Raw genomic sequence first — 22,897 nt, 5'->3', positions numbered from 1 at the left:
TATCTCAGATAGTAGGGAGTGAGGCCTGAGAGGGTTTTATAAATAAGCATCAACCAGTGATTCTTGTGATGGTTATATAGAGATGCCCAGTTTACAGAGGAGTATAGAGTGCAGTGATGTGTCCTATAAGGAGCATTGGTGGCAAATCTGATGGCCGAATGGTAAAGAACATCTAGTTTTTTGAGAGCACCCTTACCTGCCAATCTATAAATTATGTCTCCGTAATCTAGCATGGGTAGGATGGTCATCTGAATCAGGGTTAGTTTGGCAGCTGGGGTGAAAGATGAGCGATTACGATAGAGGAAACCAAATCTAGATTTTCTTTTAGCCTGCAGCTTTGAATATGTGCTGAGAGAAGGACCGTGTACCGTCTAGCCATACTACCAAGTACTTGTATGAGGTGACTACCTCAAGCTCTTAACCCTCAGAGGTAGTAATCACATCTGTGGGGAGAGGGGCATTCTTCTTATTAAACCACAAGACCTTAGTTTTGGAGGTGTTCAGGACAAGGTTATGGGTAGAGAAAGCGTGTTGGACACTAAGAAAGCGTTATTATTTAACACACAATCTGGGGAGGGGCCAGCTGAGCATAAGACTGTATCATCATATAAATGGATGAGAGAGCTTTCTACTGCCTGAGCTATGTTATTGTTATCAATTGAGAAGAGCGTGGCGCCTATGATCAAGCCTTGGGGTACTCCCTTGGTGACAGGCAGTGGCTGAGACAGCAGATTTTCTGACTTTATACACTGTACTCTTTGAGAGAGGTAGTTAGCAAACCAGCCCAAAGACCCCTCAGAGACACCAATACTCCTTAGCCGGGCCACAAGAACGGAATGGTCTACCGTATCAAAAGCTTTGACCAAGTCAATATAAATAACAGCACAACATTGCTTAGAATCAAGAGCAATGGTGACATCATTGAGGAGCTTTAAGGTTGCAGTGACACATCCATAACCTGAGGGGAAACCAGATTGCATACCCGAGAGAATACTATAGACATCAAGAAAACCAACCAAGTTTTTCCAACACTTTTGATAAACAGGGCAAAATAGAAATAGGCCTGTAACAATTAGGATCAGCTTGATCTCCCCCTTTAAATACAGGATGAACCGTGGCTGCCTTCCAAGCAATGGGAACCTCCCCAGAAAAGGAGAGACAGGTTAAAAAGGTCAGAGAGAGGCTTGGTGATGATAGGGGCAGCAACCTTAAAGAAGAAAGGGTCTAAACCATCTGACCCAGATGTTTTTTTGGGGTCAAGTTTAAGGAGCTCCTTTAGCACCTTGGACTCAGTGACTGCCTGCAGGGAGAAACGGGGCAGGGGAAAAAGAGGGAGAAGCATCGGGGATAGTCGCATTAGAAGGGGTGGGAGATGAGGAAATGTTGGATGGGCAAGAAGGCATGGCTGAGTCAAATAGGAATCCTGACTTAATGAAGTGGTAATTAAAGAGCTCAGCCATGTGCTTCTTGTCAGTAAGGGTATTTTTGTTTTTAATGTCCATTTTCTGGCATGAGAATATTATTCAATGAAGGAGCTGATAAAGTATAGTTTGTAACACTTCATTTTTACTTCATTTTACAGTGTAATACCGTGCGTAATTACTCTGTAACAAGTGTAACAATGAGTTTTAGCGGGTCCTTATTACAGTGTAATAACATGTGTAATTACACTGTAACAAGTAATGTAGTTAACTGTAACACTTCATTTTAAGGGGTCCTTATTACAGTGTAATACCATGTGTAATTACTCTGTAACAAGCACTCTGTAACAGGCAGAATGACAGATTTGTACCTTGTCAGCTCTGGGATTTGAACTTGCAACCTTTCGGTTACTAGTCCAACACTCTAACCACTAGGCTACCCTGCCGCCCCAATTCATGGGTAACTAATTACAACCTATTGAGCGTCATCTTTCTGACACCCAACGCATCCTGAATCAGACACATCTGAGAAGAAACAAAACAGTAAGTTTGTTGAATGTAGCGAGCCTGGCAAACAAGCACTCACTGTTATTACAGACCGCAATGACTACCAGTTAGGTGCTGTTGTTGCATTGTAACTATTGGTTGTTACAGTCAATAAACGTTACAGTGTAATTACACAAGTAAGGACACTTTAAATGAAGCATCACCATAGCGTTAAGTTCATATGTGTCTGGGTGTGTGTTCACATTTTGCTGGTATTAAGAGATGTCCTCTGATAAACTTCATCAAGCCATTGATTAGTACTTGGTAGCCTAACCAATTATACAACAGGTAGACTACTCTATTCTGTCATTTCAATATGTTTTTCAACGTTCCATTAAAACAATATGATGTTTTTGTGTAGACAAACAGCTTTCATTTGGGGGGTTAAGAGGGGTTAAGAGCAGACACAGACTGAATGTCTGATTCAAGGTGAGCACGGTTTGAAAAGAGCTGAGAACTCTATGTCCAAGGTTGGAAAGTCTAGTCTGATACGTTAAATGACGTCAGAAGTAGTGTAGGAGAGTGTTCCAAGAAGAGATCATTAGGCCAGGTGTTCTCTCTACATCCCAAATAGCACCCTTTGTTCCTATATAGTGCACTACTTTTCACAAAGGCCCGTAGTGCTCTGGTCCAAAAGTAGTGCACTACGTAGGAAATAGGGTGCTATTTGGGAAGCAGACGATATTTCACACAGCTCCTTCGGCTGTCAGATAGGAATGGGATAGGAATGAGTTATCGCTGACCGTCATATCAAAGATGTTCTTAACAGATTGAGACATAATGTCAGACCCGGGTAGATCAGACCTGGGTTCTAATAGTAGTTGTTGTCTTCAGGTAGTGTATCTGTGTTTGATTGGGGTTGCCTGTTGCAATGGAAGAGTCCTAGATTCATATCCCACGCCTTGGGCACTCCAGGCAGGCCCAAACAAGCATACCAAGAAAGATTTCAAATACTACTTGCACCTATGTCTGGGTTAGATGAAGGAGTGTGGTAGGGTCAGGGTTACCATTCAATCCTTCACTCTAGCGTTACCAGTACAAGTATAGCACAGATACCACACAAGTATTAATTATGTTAAAACTAATACTGTTTGTAGCATATATCTTAAATATCCAATCCTGTCAGCCGAGGTGAAAACATGATGTACTTTATAAGATTATCCTAGCGGCTGAGGGTCCTTCAGGCAGTTAAACAGCTACTAGATTCATAGCCCTGGTTGGTTAACCTTTGTATCCATCTTACGTAGATGTTCCTTTACATGTAGCCTGGAATCTGAGGCTGGGGGAGGGAAGGAGAGGAGCAAAGGAGAGGAGGGTAGGAGAGGAGGGAAGGAGAGGAGCAAAGGAGAGGAGGGTAGGAGAGGGGGGAAGGAGAGGAGGGAAGGAGGTAACATAGGGAGGAAAGGGAAGAGGGGTGTCCCACTACCGACCACGATCACTCCACTGTAGAGTAAACTCATCCCCAAATACTGTGTGTGTGTGTGTGTGTGTGTGCATATCACCATGAAGAGGTGGTAGGCTCCGGGGTCATAGGGTCAGGGAAGACTCCTGGACCATGTCAGAGCCGATCTCAACCACTCTGTCTAATGTGCTTCTCTGTAGTGACGTAATGCCGTTGCCATTAGCCATATGCGTATATGCCACCTAACAGACCTCCATCTGCATCAGGAAGACTATATTAGGCTCTTTACCACATCAAGCCAAGCCAAGCTTGATAGCAGTAGGCAAAATGTCAAACAGCAGCATGCAAAGTTGTGTCACTGAGAGACTTTGAAGTGTATTATTCCTGAGGGGGTGGGGAGGGGGTGAGGAATGGGGGATGGGGCGATGGCGTGGGGGATGGGAGGTTTGGGGGTGTAGGGGGTGACATCATTGTGAGTGTCCCATTCATAACATGAACCCCTTGTCAGCATTTTCTGATCCAATTAGATTGTTCCCTACTCCCTCACTTCCCATCCCCCTGTCCCATCCCCCTGCCCCCATCCCCCTGTCCCCACTCCCCTGTCCCCACCCCCTGTCCCCCACCCCCTGTCCCCATCCCCTTGTCCCCCATCCCTCTGTCCCCATCCCCCTGTCCCCCATCCCCCTGTCCCCACCCCCTGTCCCCCATCCCCCTGTCCCCATCCCCTTGTCCCCCATCCCCCTGTCCCCCATCCCCCTGTCCCCATCCCTCTGTCCCCCATCCCCCTGTCCCCATCCCCCTGTCCCCCTGCCCCCATCCCCCTGTCCCCCATCCCCCTGCCCCCATCCCCCTGTCCCCATCCCCCTGTCCCCCTGTTCCCATCCACCCGTCCCCATCCCCAAGTCCCTCTGTCCCCCATCCTCCCCGTCCCTTTCAATGACGCAATCTAAGTTGATCTTTCAATGCTGATGCTCTTTGAGCTCTCTGTCACCCAGAGCCAGCAGCAGCTTTGTCAGAGACAACAACGAGGATAAGGTGTGGAGAGAGAGAGAGAGAGAGAGAGAGAGAGAGAGAGAACCTATATTTCTTTTCCCTTTTGTACTTTAACTGTTTGCACATGGTTACAACACTGTATATAGACATAATATGACATTTTAAATGTCTTTATTATTTTTGAACTTTTGTGAGTGTAATGTTTTCTGTACATGTTTATTATCTACTTCACTTGCTTTGGCAATGTAAACATATGTTTCCCATGCCAATAAAGCCCTGAAATTGAATTGAAAGAGAGAGGCAGGCAGGCAGGCAGGCAGAGGGGGGGGGGAGAAAGAGTGAGAGGGTTTGATTTAGAGAGCGAGAGACAGCCAGAGAGAGAGAGAGAGGGAGATGCAGAGAGACAGAGTGAGAGGACTGCTGTGAGCATCAAAGAAAACCACTCTTATCAGGCCCATCACAGAGCAAGCTGCCTGCCGGACACTGGGCCAGCCACTGTCATAATAATTGGGCTTGTTAGGGACTGTCAGTCAACGGCCTAGACCAGAGTGTTGTTTTATCCTGCAAGCCTCCAGTCAATAGGTCACCACCACTCATCATGCATACGTACTTCCCAACAGGCTCCTTAACATTGGGCTTTTCTGGTCCCACAGTGACAGGGGTTCGCAATGACCAGCAAAATAATCATGCATTTTTCAGACCCCAAGTTGTTCTCAGAGCAGTTGTCTTGTCTATCTGCCAAACCCCAATTGGACTTAGACATTGTTTTAGCTCCAATATTGTGACTGTTTAAACCTATTTCAGCAGTATAGTGCCCTCAAAGTGCATTTGCTGTGTACATAGTGTTTTTGTACACATACAGTACCAGTCAAACGTTTGGACACACCTACTCATTCAAGGGTTTTTCTTTATTTTTACTATTTTCTACATTGTAGAATAGTAGTGAAGACATCAAAACTATGAAATAACACTTGTGGAATCATGTAGTAACCAAAAAAGTGTTAAACAAATCAAAATATATTTTATATTTGAGATTCTTCAAAGTAGACACCTTTTGCCTTGATGGCAGTTTTGCGCACTCTTGGCATTCTCTCAACCAGCTTCATGAGGTAGTCACCTGGAATGCAATTTTTTTTTAAATTAAAGTTAATTTGAGGAATTTCAGTTGCAGAGGGAGGTGTTTTATTCCCAGCATCCTTAGCTTAGTGATGAACTTTGAGTGCACTATGGTGTTGAACGCTGAGCTGTAGTCAATGAATAGCATTCTCACATAAGTGTTCATTTTGTCCAGGTGGGAAAGGGCAGTGTGGAGTGCAATAGAGATTGCATCATCTGTGGATCTGTTTGGGCGGTATGCAAATCGTCTGGTAGGCTCGTGTCACTGGGCAGCTCGTGGCTGTGCTTCCCTTTGTAGTCTGTGATAGTTTGCAAGTCCTGCCACATAAGACGAGCGTCGGAGCCGGTGTAGAATGATTCAATCATAGCACTGTTTGATGGTTCGTCGCAGGGCATAGCAGGATTTCTTGTAAGCTTCCGGGTTAGAGTCCCGCACCTTGAAAGCGCCAGCTCTACCCTTTAGCTCAGTGCGAATGTTGCCTGTAATCCATAGCTTCTGGTTAGGGTATGTACGTACAGTCACTGTGGGGACGACGTCCTCGATGCACTTATTGATAAAGCCAGTGACTGATCTGGTGTACTCCTCAATTCCATCGGAAGCATCCCGGAACATGTTCCAGTCTGTGATAGCAAAACAGTCCTGTAGTTTAGCATCTGCTTCATCTGACCACTTGTTTATAGACCGAGTCACTGGTGCTTCCAGTAGAGTTGTGGTCGGATTTACCAAATGGAGGGCGAGGTAGAGTTTTATTCGCGTCTCTGTGTGTGGAGTACAGGAGATCTAGACATTTTTTTCCCCTCTGGTTGCACATTTAACACGTTGATAGAGATTTGGTAGAACTGATTTAAGTTTCCCTGCATTAAAGTCTCCGGCCACTAGGAGCGCCGCCTCTGGTGAGTGGTTTCCTGTTTGCTTATTTCCTTATACAGCTGACAGAGTGCGGTCTTAGTGCCAGCATCTGTCTTTGGTGGTAAATAAACAGCCACGGAAAGTCTAGCTGAAAACTCTCTAGGCAAGTTGTGTGGCTTGGTCTGCTTGTCCTTTGGTCTGAATTTTGGTCCAAATTTTAGCTTTTTGGATCCAACTGCCGTGTCCTTGTGAGACACAGAGTAGGTAAATGGATGGTCTCCGCATGTGTAGTTCCCACCGTGCAGCATGGAGGAGGAGGTGTAATGGTGTGGGGGTGCTTTGCTGGTGACACTCTCTGTGATTTATTTAGAATTCAAGGCACACTTAACCGGCATGGCTACCACAGCATTCTGCAGCGATGCTCCATCCTGTCTGGTTTGCGCTTAGTGGGAGTATCATTTGTTTTTCAACAGGACAATAACTCAACACACCTCCAGGCTTTGTAAGGGCTATTTGACCAAGAAGGAAAGTGATGGAGTGCTGCATCAGATGAACTGGCCTCCACAATCCACCGACCTCAACCTAATTGAGATGGTTTGGGGTAAATTGGACCGCAGAGTGAAGGAAAAGCAGCCAACAAGTGCCAACAAGAGAATGCCAAGAGTGTGCAAAACTGTCATCAAGGCAAAGGGTGTCTACTTTGAAGAATCTTAAATATAAAATAGATTTTGATTTGTTTAACACTTTTTTGGTTACTACATGATTCCATATGTGTTATTTCATAGTTTTGATGTCTTCACTATTATTCTACAATGTAGAAAATAGTACAAATAAATAAAAACCCTTTAATGAGTCCGTGTGTCCAAACCTTTGACTGTATGTCCATCCAACTTTTCTTCACCTTTATTTAACCAGGCAAGTCAGTTAAGAACAAATTCTTATTTTCAATGAAAATAAGTGCCTGTTCAGGGGCAGAACAACAGATTTGTACCTTGTCAGCTTGGGGATTTGAACTTACAACCTTCTGGATGCTAGTCCAACGCTCTAACCACTAGGCTACCTTGCCGCCCCACCCTGGAACTTTAAACAATCAATAATCGGTTAACATGGTTGATATCATCTGACATGTCTCATCACCACTCTGCCCTATCCTTTGATCTACAACAGGTTCAGTACGCAGCAACACTATCTGTAACCTGTACTGTCATCTGTACTGTCATCTGTATTGTAATCTGTATTGTCATCTGTACTGTCATCTGTACTGTCATCTATATTGTCATCTGTACTGTCATCTGTACTGTAATTTGTACTGTAATATTTCCTGTGATCTGTACTGTGATCTGTACTGTCATCTGTACTGTAATATTTCCTGTGATCTGTACTGTCATCTGTACTGTCATCTGTACTGTCATCTGTAATGTGTACTGTCATCTGTACTGTCATCTGTACTGTCATCTGTACTGTAATATTTCCCGTGATCTTTACTGTAATCTGTACTGTCATCTGTACTGTCATCTGTACTGTAATCTGTACTGTCATCTGTACTGTAATCTGTACTGTAAATTGTACTGTAATATGTAACACCCCAGATCAACACCCCAGATTGCCTGCTGTAAATTGGTTCTTGCTGACTTCCGAATTAATCCGATACTGAATCACATAGAATTTTAAATGTCTTGGGGAGAAGAGCCAAAATAAGGAGCAGGAATTTACCATCTGGCTTCATAGAATGTGTATGGTACAGTATAGAGGCGGGTTGCCGTGGAGATTTACAGTGATACGTGCTACAGTGTTACTACAGTGTTCTGTCATCACAGCTCATGGCTCTACACCCTCAGAGAGGCATGGTGTCCCTTAACAACAAGTGACGATACAGTTGTCAGAGAGACTATCCGCTGGGCAGAGATGTCAATTCAACGTCTGGTTTAGATTTACACTTGATTGCGTTGTCAACTAACGCGAATTCAGCATGAAATCACAAACATTTATGTTGATGACATTTTCCAATCAGTTTTCCACATCGATATTATATCTTTTTTTTGTATTTACACGGAAACAACCTTGATTCAACCAGTTTGTGCCGAGTGGGTATGGGTCACAGTAATTAGAGGGACTTTCTCCTCAGAGTGCTGACAAAGTGAGGGGCTTTCGGGTGGCTCCCGAGTGGTGTAGAGTTCCAAGGCACTGCATCTCAGTGCTCGAGGCGTCACTGCAGACACCCTGGTTTGAATCCAGGCTGTATCACAACCGGCTGTGATTGGGAGTCCCATATGTCAGTGCACAATTGGCCCAGCGTCGTCCAGGTTTGGTCGGTGTAGGTCGTCACTGTAAATAACAATTTGTTCTTTAACTGACTTGCCCAGTTAAATAAATAAAAAAATGTAAAGTGCCAAGTTCATCTGTTCTTTTTACATTGGGAGAACCTAAAATAAGATGTGTTTAGCCAGGTCAGGCTGCTTTAAATACATCATTATGTAAAAGGATCAATTACATGTTTAGGAAATGGAAGCGTCACTGCTTAAATGATGCTGCCTGAGATTACACTGCTCATATTGCAATGGGGCCTCCCTACAGTCATTTGTAATACCACACTGTACCTTAAATATGCCTCTTCAATTTGTAATCTTGCCTTAATACAGTATACTGACCACAAGCATTACAAACTAAGCTCTGTGAACAATCAGTGTGTCAACTGAGCATAGGACATTAAAGCATTAGTTGAGGTAGAAAGGTTTTGTTGAAATGCCATATTCCTTTATAGTGTGAGTGACCTGAAAGACTTCCTAGTCCTGAGTAGGAGACTAGAAATGCTTGTGACGGCTTCATCAGCTTCTGAAAAGGGATTTTATAGTAATTCAAGTGTTACGAGTGTTGAGGTTTTGCCACAACGGCCAGCTGTTGTCACTTGGACACACGCAACGTTATACCGTGTGTGAGGTCAGTCTGTACGGGTCAACAGACTACTAAGGCTGCTCTTATCAAGGCACAAGGCGAGACCCAGGTGCAGACACAGGAGGCAGATGGTTGGAGTCTTACAATGTTTATTAATCCAAAGGGAATAGGCAAGAGAATGGTCATGGACAGGCAAAAAGGTCAAAACCAGATCAGAGTCCAGGAGGTACAGAGTGGCAGACAGGCTCGTGGTCAAGGCAGGCAGAATGGTCAGGCAGGCGGGTACAGAGTCCAGAAACAGGCAAGGATCAAAACCGGGAGTACTAGAAAATGGAGAATAGCAAAAGGAGTACGGGACAAACACGCTGGTTGACTTGACTAAACATACAAGACGAATTGGCACAGAGAGACAGGAAACACAGGGATAAATACACTGGGGAAGATAAGCGACACCTGGAGGGGGTGGAGAAAATCACAGGAACAGATGAAACAGATCAGGGCGTGACATCTCCGTCCATGGCCTTGACATAATGTAGATTTATAGCTACTAAATACTGAGAGGCTTTTTATATCACAGGTAGACAAACTACTAAGACAGCCATGGACTAATCCAGGCTGTATCACAACAGGCCGTGATTGGGAGTAGGTTCACTAGGTTGATAACAAGAGTAGTTTTATATTAGAGGGAACTTGAGGAAATGGACACTTGGTAGAGTACACTGCTCCAAGAAGGACAGCTACGTTTCTCAAAGGTCAAAGTGCACTGAAACAATTGTGAACACATAACGGTATTCTAACTATACTTGGTAATTAATCTCAATGCTACAAACAGCGGAGGAAAGACTACTGTAGTATGCCGGTATTGTATGTCTCAAGAGTCTAGCGACAGACAGCTTGATGTGATTAATTAAGAGTCTAGGGACAGACAGCTTGATGTGATTAATTAAGAGTCTAGGGACAGACAGCTTGATGTGATTAAGAGTCTAGTGACAGACAGCTTGATGTGATTAATTAAGAGTCTAGGGACAGACAGCTTGATGTGATTAATTAAGAGTCTAGGGACAGACAGCTTGATGTGATTAATTAAGAGTCTAGGGACAGACAGCTTGATGTGATTAATTAAGAGTCTAGGGACAGACAGCTTGATGTGATTAATTAAGAGTCTTAGTGACAGACAGCTTGATGTGATTAATTAAGAGTCTAGTGACAGACAGCTTGATGTGATTAAGAGTCTTAGTGACAGACAACTTGATGTGATTAATTAAGAGTCTAGGGACAGACAGCTTGATGTGATTAATTAAGAGTCTAGGGACAGACAGCTTGATGTGATTAATCACATCAAGCTGTCTGTCACTAAGACTCTTAATTAATCACATCAAGCTGTCTGTCCCTAGACTCTTAATCACATCAAGCTGTCTGTCCCTAGACTCTTAATCACATCAAGCTGTCTGTCACTAGACTCTTAATTAATCACATCAAGCTGTCTGTCACTAGACTCTTAATTAAGAGTCTAGCGACAGACAGCTTGATGTGATTAAGAGTCTAGGGACAGACAGACAGACAGCTTGACGTGATCTGAACTATTTTGACCTCATAGCTGCAGGTAGACAGACAGTCTGACTGACAGACTCTTCTCAGCATGGTATCGCAAACAACACCTTATCAACTGTGAACTGAAGACCTTGTTCATCAGCCTGGTCTCATAGACTAGACGTAACATAGTAAATGTAAAATGGGGACACTGAATTTTGGTATGATATGTAGTATAACACAGATGGTTATTTATGTTAAAAATGAAAGTAAGGTCAGGGGGATGGGTAGGCAGAGAACATGAAATTCTAGCAACCCAAAGGTTACGTGTTTGAATTTCATCACAGACAACATGAACATTTTAGCTAATTTGCAACTTTGTAATGACTTACTTCTTTTTCAGCTACTTTGCAGCTACTTAGCATGTTAGCCAACCCTTCCCCTAACCCTAACTGTACCCTTCACTCTTTAAGCTAACTCCTAACCGAACCATAACTTTAACCCTAATCTTAACCCTAACATTAAAGGGGAATGGGAACACTAGGCTTTAGAGCACCAGATAGCTGTACCTGTAAATCACCATATTGCCATTATTGCATCACTGGCAGGAGCGTTTTGGAATTCCTGAATTTACTGAGACCGTGACCTCCTACATGCATTAATGAGCATCATTTACTGGTGTCAAACCATACATGAAAACATGATACACATTTTACACAACTTCCTAATGAAGGTAGAGAAAAGTTTAGAGCATATTGAGTCTTCCTTCTTTTGTAAGGGTTGATAATCTGGACTCAAAATAGTACTACCTTTTACTGTGAATGAGTTACAAGCCGTTTCAGTGAAGTGGTATTGTTCTGGAAATCTATGGATGTTCGGTGATCAGACACTTATCCTGATAGTATATTAAACACATTTTTTTCGCTAAAACATATTACAAATTGAATTTAGTCTTACATTTGATAAGGAAAGACGTGCACAAGTAATATAATATGAATAAAACAATAACGTTATTAAAATAATACATTTAGGGAAATACCTTGTCTCGTTAGACCTGAAGTTACATCACTATCATAACCAAAAACATGAAATACGACATTCATCTCAGAGATATTGTCATCAAAATTGAACTAGAATTCAAAAATATGATAAGAACAAGATATATAATGACAATAATTGTCTTTTACAACTTCTGAGCTACTGAGCTACTGGGCTACTGAGCTACTGAGCTACTGGGCTACTGAGCTACTGAGCTACTGGGCTACTGGGCTACTGGGCTACTGAGCTACTGGGCTACTGGGCTACTGGGCTACTGAGCTACTGGGCTACTGGGCTACTGAGCTACTGGGCTACTGGGCTACTGGGCTACTGAGCTACTGGGCTACTGGGCTACTGGGCTACTGAGCTACTGGGCTACTGGGCTACTGGGCTACTGAGCTACTGGGCTACTGGGCTACTGGGCTACTGAGCTACTGGGCTACTGGGCTACTGGGCTACTGAGCTACTGGGCTACTGGGCTACTGAGCTACTGGGCTACTGGGCTACTGGGCTACTGAGCTACTGAGCTACTGGGCTACTGGGCTACTGAGCTACTGAGCTACTGAGCTACTGGGCTACTGAGCTACTGGGCTACTGAGCTACTGAGCTACTGGGCTACTGAGCTACTGAGCTACTGAGCTACTGGGCAACTGGGCTACTGGGCTACTGAGCTACTGAGCTACTGAGCTACTGAGCTACTGGGCTACTGGGCTACTGAGCTACTGAGCTACTGAGCTACTGAGCTACTGGGCTACTGAGCTACTGGGTGAGACTTAGGAGTCTCTGTACTAGTGCCTATGTCTGCAATGAGTCACAATGAGATGTTCCTCAGGGATGTTGACTCCAATGCTTCCCACAGTTATTTTTATTTTATTTATTTATTATTTAACCTTTATTTACAGACAGAAAATTATAGACAGACAATGTCAATGACAGACAATATTGTCTGGATGTCCTTTGGGTGGTGGACCATTCTTGATACACATGGGAAACTGTGGAGACTGAAACACCCAGCAGCTTTGCAGTTCTTGACACACTCAAACCAGTGTTGCTGGCACCTACTACCATACCCGGTTCAAAGAAACTTAAATGTTTTGTCTTCCTCATTCACCATCTGAATGGCAGACATACACAATCCATGTCTCAATTGTCTCAAGGCTTAAAAATCCTTCTTTATCCTGTCTCCTTCCCTTCATCTACACTGAATGCCTTCAACTGAAATGTGTCTTCCGCATTTAACCCCAACCCCTCTGAATCAGAGAGGGGAGGGGGGCTTCCTTAATCGACATCCACGTCTTCGGCGCCCGGGGAACAGTGGGTTAACTGCCATTACTCAGGGGCAGAAAAACACATTTTTACCTTGTCAGCTCAGGGATTCAATCCAGCAATCTTTCTATTACTGGCCCAAAGAACATCCACAAATGAATAATTACAATACGAAACATTACATATCATACTAATTGGAGTGTCCCAGATTTGAGGTTACTATTTTACGTCTACCCCTGAGTCCAGTTTGGGTTGATGTATACCTTAAAGCTGTTATTGAAACTAAGAAGAACCTTAATTAGGAGTGTTACATGTTCGAGATGGATACGTTTCAAACTCTAATTAATTAATGAATCTTGCAGAGCCAAAAGTAGTAGTACGCTGAAGTTTTTTTGTTACTAAGTTACCGTGCTGAACAACACGATCATGACCCTAATGAACGATTGCTTACGCAGGCTGGTCCTGAACCCATTCACCCATGTAACCATACACCCTACACAGTCTATAGGCCATACTCTCCCTGTTGCAGAGATATGTCGTAACAGGCTTATTAATTAGTGTAGATGAGCGAAAGCAGTGTGGTAAACTTTTTTTTTTAACTTTAAAAAACATGTTTTATTATTAATTATTGAATTGTGGTAAACTGACTTCACTTCCTTCCTGAACCCATTCACCATGTAACCATACACCATCTAGTCTGTCACACAGACACCATACATACTCTCCCTGTTACAGAAACACGTTGTGTTGAGTGCGTCCCAAATGGCATCCCAAATGTTCCCTATGTAGTGCACTACTTTTGACCAGGGCCCATAGGACTCACATAGGGTGTCATTTGGGAAACATAGATGAGTCTCACAGATAGACCCTACTCTCCCTGATGCAGAGACACATTGTAACAGCCTGAAGTGGTGTCATGTTATTCTGTCAGCACCTAAGAATGTGCTGTGGATCTTGTCGTTGTTCTCTTGTTGAGTATAACGATTCCTCGTTCTCTTCCTATGGAGGCCCGGGAGGGACAGTAGAGCCAAACAAACCCATGCCCTCTCTGACCTGACCTTAGCTGTTAATTCTGCTTCACACACACACACACACACACACACACACACACACACACACACACACACACACACACACACACACACACACACACACACACACACACACACACACACACTCCTGTTTGCAGGGATCAGACCTGTGGTTCAATAGCTGGAGGGGACCCAGGTAGAGACAGACTAAATGGGAGACAGTGATTATAGTATCTCCATGCTGACAGATAGTGTGTGTTGACATGGACCACACACACACACACACACACACACACACACTCACACTCACACTCACACTCACACACACACACACACTCACACTCACATGGACACAGACACAGACACAGACACACACACACACACACACACACACACACACACACACTCACTCACACACTCACACACACACACACACTCACACTTACACACACACACACACACACACACACACACACACACTCACACTCACACTCACATACACTCACACACACACACACACACACACACACACACACATACACTCACATTCACACACACACACTCACACTCACATACACACGGACACGGACACAGACACCAGGGCGGTTGGACCTGAGCTACAGGTTAACAGTAAACATCGGTGGGAGGTTCTGGGACACTGGATATCCTGAGATATAATGACAGCCTAAAGAAAGACAATCTGATATGAGATACAAGCGTCATATATTATCAGCTATCTAGAAGAGGTCATGTCAGCTATTTATGGTACTCTTCCATGGGAGACTGGGCCCAACCCCACTTTAATGCACTCCACTCCAAAACTAGCCCACGGTGTTGACTTATGGGATGGATCGTGATCGTGTTATCTGGACAGGGGAATCTAACTGAGATTGCATGGTCTCTCTGTGAAAGTTAAATCATCTTGAATGGGATGAGTGGAATAGAAAGTTATCTCTTCAATGTTTTGCTTAATGATGATGTTAAGTCAACACAAGGTAATGGCCTCCCGGGTGGCACAGCAGTCCAAGGCATTGCATTGCAGTGCTAGAGACGTCACTACAGACCCTGGTTCGTTCCCAGGCTGTGTCAAAACCGGCCATGATCGGGAGTCCCATAGGGCGGCCCAGCGTCGTCCGGGTTAGAGGAGGGTTTGGCCGGGGGGTAGGCCGTCATTGTAAAGACGATCGTATTGTAAAGAATTTGTTCTTAACTGACTTGCCTACTTAAATAGCGGTTAAATAACATTTTTTTAAATGGGTTGTAAACCTTTAATTCAATCTTGAATTACAGGAATTAGTGGGAGATTTATATCAGAGATGAACTTATAAGAATTGAAGGATATTTAGCTACAGGTCTATCTGTACGATCTAGCTACTTGTTGAGTAATTATCAGCTTAGACAATTAGACAATTTGCTTTTCTCTTTTCAGTATTTTTCATTCACAAATCACAAATTCTTCTGAGATGTTTAATCCAAACATGGCTGAAAGTTGTTACCAGGGATCTGCGTCTATTTGAAGTGCTGTAAAATGTCCATGTTGAAGCACGGTGTGTAAACTAAACTGAGTGAGTACTGGAAGACAAACACAGCCGTGTTTACCTGGATGGATGTTCTTATGGTTGAGAGAGAGTCAATGTGTGGGAATCCTATAGCTGTCACCAGTAGCCTAGCTGTCACAGGGACCGTGGAGGAGAAGGAACCTAGCTGTCACAGGGACCGTGGAGGAGAAGGAACCTAGCTGTCACAGGGACCGTGGAGGAGAAGGAACCTAGCTGTCACAGGGACCGTGGAGGAGAAGGAACCTAGCTGTCACAGGGACCGTGGAGGAGAAGGAACCTAGCTGTCACAGGGACCGTGGAGGAGAAGGAACCTAGCTGTCACAGGGACCGTGGAGGAGAAGGAACCTAGCTGTCACAGGGACCGTGGAGGAGAAGGAACCTAGCTGTCACAGGGACCGTGGAGGAGAAGGAACCTAGCTGTCACAGGGACCGTGGAGGAGAAGGAACCTAGCTGTCACAGGGACCGTGGAGGAGAAGGAACCTAGCTGTCACAGGGACCGTGGAGGAGAAGGAACCTAGCTGTCACAGGGGCCGTGGAGGAGAAGGAACCTAGCTGTCACAGGGACCGTGGAGGAGAAGGAACCTAGCTGTCACAGGGACCGTGGAGGAGAAGGAACCTAGCTGTCACAGGGACCGTGGAGGATGTTTTACCTCAGTCAGCGGACACACAGGCATCTACTCTCTCACTCTCTCTCTCGCTCTCCCTCCATCCCCTCTCTCTCTCTCTCTCTCTCTCTCTCTCTCTCTCTCTCTCTCTCTCTCTCTCTCTCTCTCTCTCTCTCTCTCTCTCTCTCTCTCTCTCTCTCTCCCTGTCTCTCTCTCTCTCTCTCTCTCTCCCTGTCTCTCTCTCTCTCTCCCTCCACCCCCTCTCTCTCTCTCTCTCTCTCTCTCTCTCTCTCTCTCTCTCTCTCTCTCTCTCTCTCTCTCTCCCCTGTCTCTCTCTCTCTCTCTCTCTCTCCCTGTCTCTCTCTCTCTCTCCCTCCACCCCCCCTCTCTCTCTCTCTCTTCCTCCACCCCCCCTCTCTCTCTCTCTCTCTCTTCCTCCACCCCCCTCTCTCTCTCTCTTTCTCTCACTCTCTCTCTCTCTCTCCCCCTCCCCCCCTCTCTCTCTCTCTCTTCCTCCACCCCCCCTCTCTCTCTCTCTCTCTTCCTCCACCCCCCTCTCTCTCTCTCTCTCTCTCTCTCTCTACTTCCCTCCCTCTTCCTCTCTCTGTTCTCTTAATTAGTCCAGTAGCTCCTTCTCTCAGCTTCCCTATTTTCTCTTCACCCCATTTCCTCCGTCCTGTGTATGTATGGGTCATAGCTTGAGTCGCATCCATCTGGTTAGTTCATTAAATACTCAGCTAGGAAATAAATGACTTCCTGGAAATAGAGTATTTGACTCATATGACTTACTGTACTTGTAGAAATCCATAGGTGTTGGCCTATTTCTGCTTTGTTCATTCCCTCTGGTGGATAGCTAGACACCCTAGCCTTGGTCATTCCGTACCGTTGTCATTGTGTGTTGTAATGTAAATAACGTATCATTACTGTAAATAATGGGATTCTCTGTTTGTTCATGGGAGCCTGCCTAACAGCCTCTGGGCAGGTCAAACCCAGCCCATTTAAAGGGTGGCTTATAAAGACTCTGTAAAGAGTGGTTGTGATCTAGTACCCTATTGTTCTCTGAGGACTGCATGCTGGAGAGGGGAGGGTGTAGCCCCCACCTTAACTCCCACCCCCCATTCCAATCCCCACCCCCCCTGCCTCTCTCAGCTGTGCTCACTGACCGTAGCAGAGGGGCCAGGCCAGAACTATCTGAGATCCAGGGTGAGAGGGTTGTCCAGCTTAAAGGCCTCTTCTCTGGGATAAATCAGTGAGTGACACGTGACGGCATGGAGGTGGTCCAACAGGTGCTTCATCAGTATGGATCAGATTTACCATCTTCTCCTCACTCAGGTAACAACACCACTTATGTGTGTTTGCTTGGCTTGTTAAGGCCAGTCAGTGGCTAAACATTTTAATTTGGGATTTTTGTGCTTTCCACACAGACTCATATAGTAGAATGTGAGTGTGATTTGTACTTGAGAGTCTTTGCAATGTTCAGTCTTGAATATAGTTGACTTTGTAGATAGACCTATGTACAGTGCCTTGCAAAAGTATTCACCCCCCTTGGCATTTTTCCTATTTTGTTGCAATACAACCTGTAATTTGTATAGATTTTTATTTGGATTTCATGTAATGGACATACACAGAATAGTCCAAATTGGTGAAGCGAAATTAAGAAAAAAATGCTATGAAGCCCCTAAATACGATCTGGTACAACCAATTACCTTCAGAAGTCACATAATTAGTTAAATGAAGTCCACCTGTGTGCAATCTATGTATCACATGATCTGTCACATGATCTCAGTATATACAGTGGGGCAAAAAAGTATTTAGTCAGCCACCAATTGTGCAAGTTCTCCCACTTAAAAAGATGAGAGAGGCCTGCAATTTTCATCATAGGTACACTTCAACTATGACAGACAAAATGAGAAAAAAAATCTCAGAAAATCACATTGGATGAATTTATTTGCAAATTATGGTGAAAAATAAGTGTACATCTGTTCTGAAAGGCCCCAGAGTCTGCAACACCACTAAGCAAGGGGCACCACCAAGCAAGCGGCACCATGAAGAACAAGGAGCTCCAAACAGGTCAGGGACAAAGTTGTGGAGAAGTACAGATCAGGGTTGGGTTATAATTTTTTTTTATCAGAAACTCTGAGCATCCCACGGAGCACCTTTTAAATCCATTATTAAAATATTTAAAGAATATGGCACCACAACAAACCTGCCAAGAGAGGGCCGCCTACCAAAACTCACGGACTCACATGTTTGGTGTTTGCCAAAAGGCATGTGGGAGACTCCCCAAACATATGGAAGAAGGTACTCTGGTTAGATGAGACTAAAATTTAGCTTTTTGGCCATCAAGGAAAACGCTATGTCTGGCGCAAACCCAACATCCCTACAGTGAAGGATGGTGGTGGCAGCATCATGCTGTGGGGATGTTTTTCATCGGCAGGGACTGGGAAACTGGTCAGAATTGAAGGAATGATGGATAGAGCTAAATACAGGGAAATTCTTGAGGGAAACCTGCTTTAGTCTTCCAGAGATTTGAGATTGGGACGGAGGTTCACCTTCCAGCAGGACAATGACCCTAAGCATACTGCTAAAGCAACACTCGAGTGGTTTAAGGGGAAGAATTTAAATGTCTTGGAATGGCCTAGTCAAAGCCCAGACCTCAATCCAATTGAGAATCTGTGGTATGACTTAAAGATGTAAAGATTGCTGTACATCAGCGGAACCCATCCAACTTGTTGTAGCTGGAGCAGTTTTGCCTTGAAGAATGGGCAAAAAATCTCAGTGGCTAGATGTGCCAAGCTTATAGAGACATACTCCAAGAGGCTTGCAGCTGTAATTGCTGCAAAAGGTGACTCTACAAAGTATTGACTTTGTGGGGGTGAATGATTATGCACGCATGTTTTTCTTGTTTGTTTCACAAGATAAAATATTTTGCATCTTCAAAGTGGTATTCATGTTGTGTAAATCAACCTCCCCCCAATATCCATTTTAATTCCAGGTTGTAAGACAACAAAATGAGAAGAAGGCCAAGGGGGTGAATACTTTCACTTGCCACTGTATGTTAGGTAATATCATCTTAGGTATGGCATTTTGTGTAGAATGTCTTTTAATAAAAAAAATCGGAACCTTTATTTAACTAGGCAAGTCAGTTATGAACAAATTCTTACTTACAATGATGGCCTACCCCAGCCAAACCCTAACCCGGACGACACTGGGCCAATTGTGCGCCAGTTATGGCCGGTTGTGATACAGCCCGGGATCGAACCAGGGTCTGTAGTGACGCCTCTAGCACTGAGACGCAGTGCCTTTAGACCGCTAAGCCACTCGGGAGCCTTGACATGGGAGTTCCAGTTACCACTGCATTATGACACAGTAAGTACATTACTTGAAGAAACTCCATCAATGCAGCGACAGCAACATGAACCTGACAGTCAGTCAGAGTAGGTCTACATCTCTGGCGCTCAATAACAGGCTAATCTACGCTGTCTAAGCTACTCACTGTTATCTAGCTAGCTAAGATTCACTAGCTAAGATTCACAAAAACAAGTAAAATGGCCAAACAAAGCTCTGTTAAATTATTTAAAGAGGCTGTTTATAGAAGAGGATGTTGGAGCATTGTGGTGTAAAGAAGACGATGTTGGTCTAGCCTCTTCGGTGAGGTACCGGGTAGCCTGGGAATCCTACCGGAGAGAAAGAAAGGAAGACGCCAATGGAGAAGCAGACGTGGAGGGGTTGAGATGCCGGGCAACATTTTTGCAAAGGGTCAAGTCTACAAAACTTAGTCAACTCCGTTCATAACAGATTCTAGTTTTGGGAACAGAACACTGTACTGAGATCAAATGTTTAATTGATGAGAAAATGTGAAGAATGTTGGCCAAAATCCATCTCGCTCCATCTTCTCCCATTGCCAGCCAGTGGGCTTCCTTTCACTACCATATTTGGTAGTGAGTGGAAATGCCAAGCAGATGCATCACATTTATACATCCGTTGAAATATCTGTCTCACTATGTTACCAAAGTTACCTATCCTGTGACCTCGGGGTGACTTCCTGTGCAGCTCTGTGTGACTTCCTGTGCAGCTCTGTGTGACTTCCTGTGCAGCTCTGTGAACAGGACAGGTATTTATGTGGGTGAACTGAGACGTTCTCAGACTATCATTAGACATTATATTGAATCTCAACTTGTCCCTGCATGTCATACACAGGGCTCTGCTTTGCCCAATGAAAGAGTTACACACACACACCCACACCCACACACACACACACACACACACACACACACACACACACACACACACACACACACACACACACACACACACACACACACACACACACACACACACACACACACACACACTTTATTGATACATCTGGTGTGTGTGATTTGATTTGAGTTTTATTTCATAAAATAACTGTAGCTATGTCCCTTGGACCTAACAGGAGGAAGTGTGGCATGTTTTAGTCATTCAGACCAAACAATGCTGAGCTGCTATGTGTCTGAATTGTCTGTTTACCGCCCAGCAGCTGCTGCTTCCTATGTCTACTTGGCTCTAGGATCAGAGCCAGAGAAAACGATGGGCTCATTTTAGAAGTAGCCTGTTTTTCCCACAACATTTTTTTGTCCTTTGGGGAATCTCTCTGCTACTTTTCACATTGACAATGCATCAAAACAATGTCAAATGTTTCACATGATAATTATTGGTTTGTTACTGAAGTCTTTTAAGTAAACGTGGGACCAAGAATAGGACCTGTGCACGTCTCAGGACCCCCAGGTATTTGCAGTTAATTACAGTACAGAGCAGACCTTTGTCGTCGACCACCTGTGAGGGTGCCGTTAGCGTTAGATACTAGATCACTAATTAAGTACACTGACCGGAACACATAGCAGCTCATGGAACTACTTCTAAGGCTGAGGGTCCTATTGAGGGCCAGCCAGTCTGACCAACACAACACATACACACAAGCGAGCAAAGCATTATGGGGCAGATGCTCTTATCCAGAGTGATCCACATCTGCTAGAGTTGCTCTCTGGCTGGCATTTGATTGCCTTGAGTATCAGTTCCTGTTCCTTTACTGTCTCACATAAATATAATTATTTTAAATATATAATTCTTTAATATATAATTCTGTCATTCTATTTCTATGGTGTCCATGTACTGCCCCTTTCATATCCCTATCATCGTGGCCAGATGGAGCAGGCCTGGAGGTGTTGACCTGTGAATGACGGCCAGAGACCTAATCTAACTGACTGACAGGTTCGTGTTGCTGTCGCTGCAGAGGTGGAGTTTCTTCAAGTAATGTACTTACTGTGTCATAATGCAGTGGTAACTGGAACTCCCATGTCAGTATACCTATCAGTCACTAATGATTCTAGATGAAATGTTATCAGGTGAAAGGCAACGGCACAGACTTGATAGCTTGGATAACTTACTCAAGTCTCAATTCAACGCTGAATATCTTATAGTTACATTATACAAAGTTCTTGTTGCTTCTAAACCACAGAGAGAGAGAGAGAGAGAGAGAGACAATATTTGAAACAATACCATATATTTTGTCTATGGTCACACTGAGACAGTGTACCTGCAAAAAATCAGAGACAGAGAGATATTTTCTCGAGGTACTATGAGGCAGTGTACCTGCACAAAATCAGGTACAGAGAGATATTTTCTGGAGGTACTATGAGACAATGCTGAATAGGTTTTATGTGGAGGTGATGAGGGTCTCACTGACTCCTCCTTTGTCTGGAGCCTGAAGCGTGGTCAATTCAGAGTGGTCACAGCTGTCGCTACAGGTAACCGGTGGCAAGGGCAAGGCACTGTAGTCCTCTCTGGCGGGCATACCTCAGCATGACAGGACTCTTCATGGGACGACGCCACGACGGTCTCCCTGGAGACAAAGACGCCAGCCAGCCCGGCATTAGCAGCTGGAGAGCAAGAGTTGTATAGAATATCCTGAATATCTCACCGTGGGTGCTGCTTAGCATTTATCTCTCTCTTTCTGCCTCTCTCTCTCTCTCTCTCACACACACATTCTCTTTCTCTCTCTCTCTCTCTCTCTCTCTCTCTCTCTCTCTCTCTCTCTCTGTTCAGGGATGTGTGTTTTAGTGAAGGAATGGAAGGAAGCTGCACAGTTGTCTTCTTGACATTTCACTTAATTTGTACCGAAAATCATACCTCACTGTGGGTGCAGCTTGGCATCTCTCACATCTCAGGTTTGATTGCTTTCTGCCAGGATGTGTGTGTTCCAGTCAAGCACATCGTCTGGCCCTTTACAGTGGTCATTGATTGACATTTACCTTGATTTGATGGGTCAGGAGACAATGGTCCCCCTCTATATCAATCACTGATTGAATTGATCTAATCGAGGGCTTTGTCCAAGATGGTGCCAACAAACATGGTAGCTTTGCCATTGAGCTCATACAAGATTTTGCAGGTTTCTACTTTTTCTCATGTTTTTTCTAGTGTTTTTCTTAATTTTTGTACCCAGTTAATTTTGAAACATTACTTCATACAACTGGGTAGAACAATTGGAACATGAACCGCTGGGTACTCACTGTCCACTCGACCTATCCAAATTCCCGGAGACGGAGGTGCAATGGTCTAGCCTCTTCAGTGAGATGCCGGGTAGCCTGGGAGACCTACCGGAGAGA

At 44.4% G+C, this 22,897-nt stretch overlaps 1 protein-coding gene across 3 annotated transcripts in view; it reads left to right on the top strand.

Moving 5' to 3' along the window:
• The window catches only part of arhgap24 (Rho GTPase activating protein 24), a 212,670-nt gene that overhangs the window by 125,312 nt on the left and 64,461 nt on the right, over positions 1–22,897 (top strand). The window contains exon 1 of one of the 3 annotated variants that reach the window (XM_042326460.1): positions 17,420–17,582. The exons of the other annotated variants lie outside the window; for them this stretch is intronic. Coding sequence (XP_042182394.1) covers positions 17,519–17,582 — 64 coding nt within the window. The 5' untranslated portion in view covers positions 17,420–17,518. Of the gene's footprint in view, positions 1–17,419; positions 17,583–22,897 lie in introns of those variants that run through there. 3 annotated transcript variants of the gene reach the window in all.

This window comes from Oncorhynchus tshawytscha, linkage group LG09 (assembly GCF_018296145.1).
Source record: "Oncorhynchus tshawytscha isolate Ot180627B linkage group LG09, Otsh_v2.0, whole genome shotgun sequence".
Classification (NCBI taxonomy): Eukaryota; Metazoa; Chordata; class Actinopteri; order Salmoniformes; family Salmonidae; genus Oncorhynchus; species Oncorhynchus tshawytscha.
Note: the sequence above shows the minus strand (reverse complement) of the source record. Positions and strands in the feature narration are given on the sequence as shown.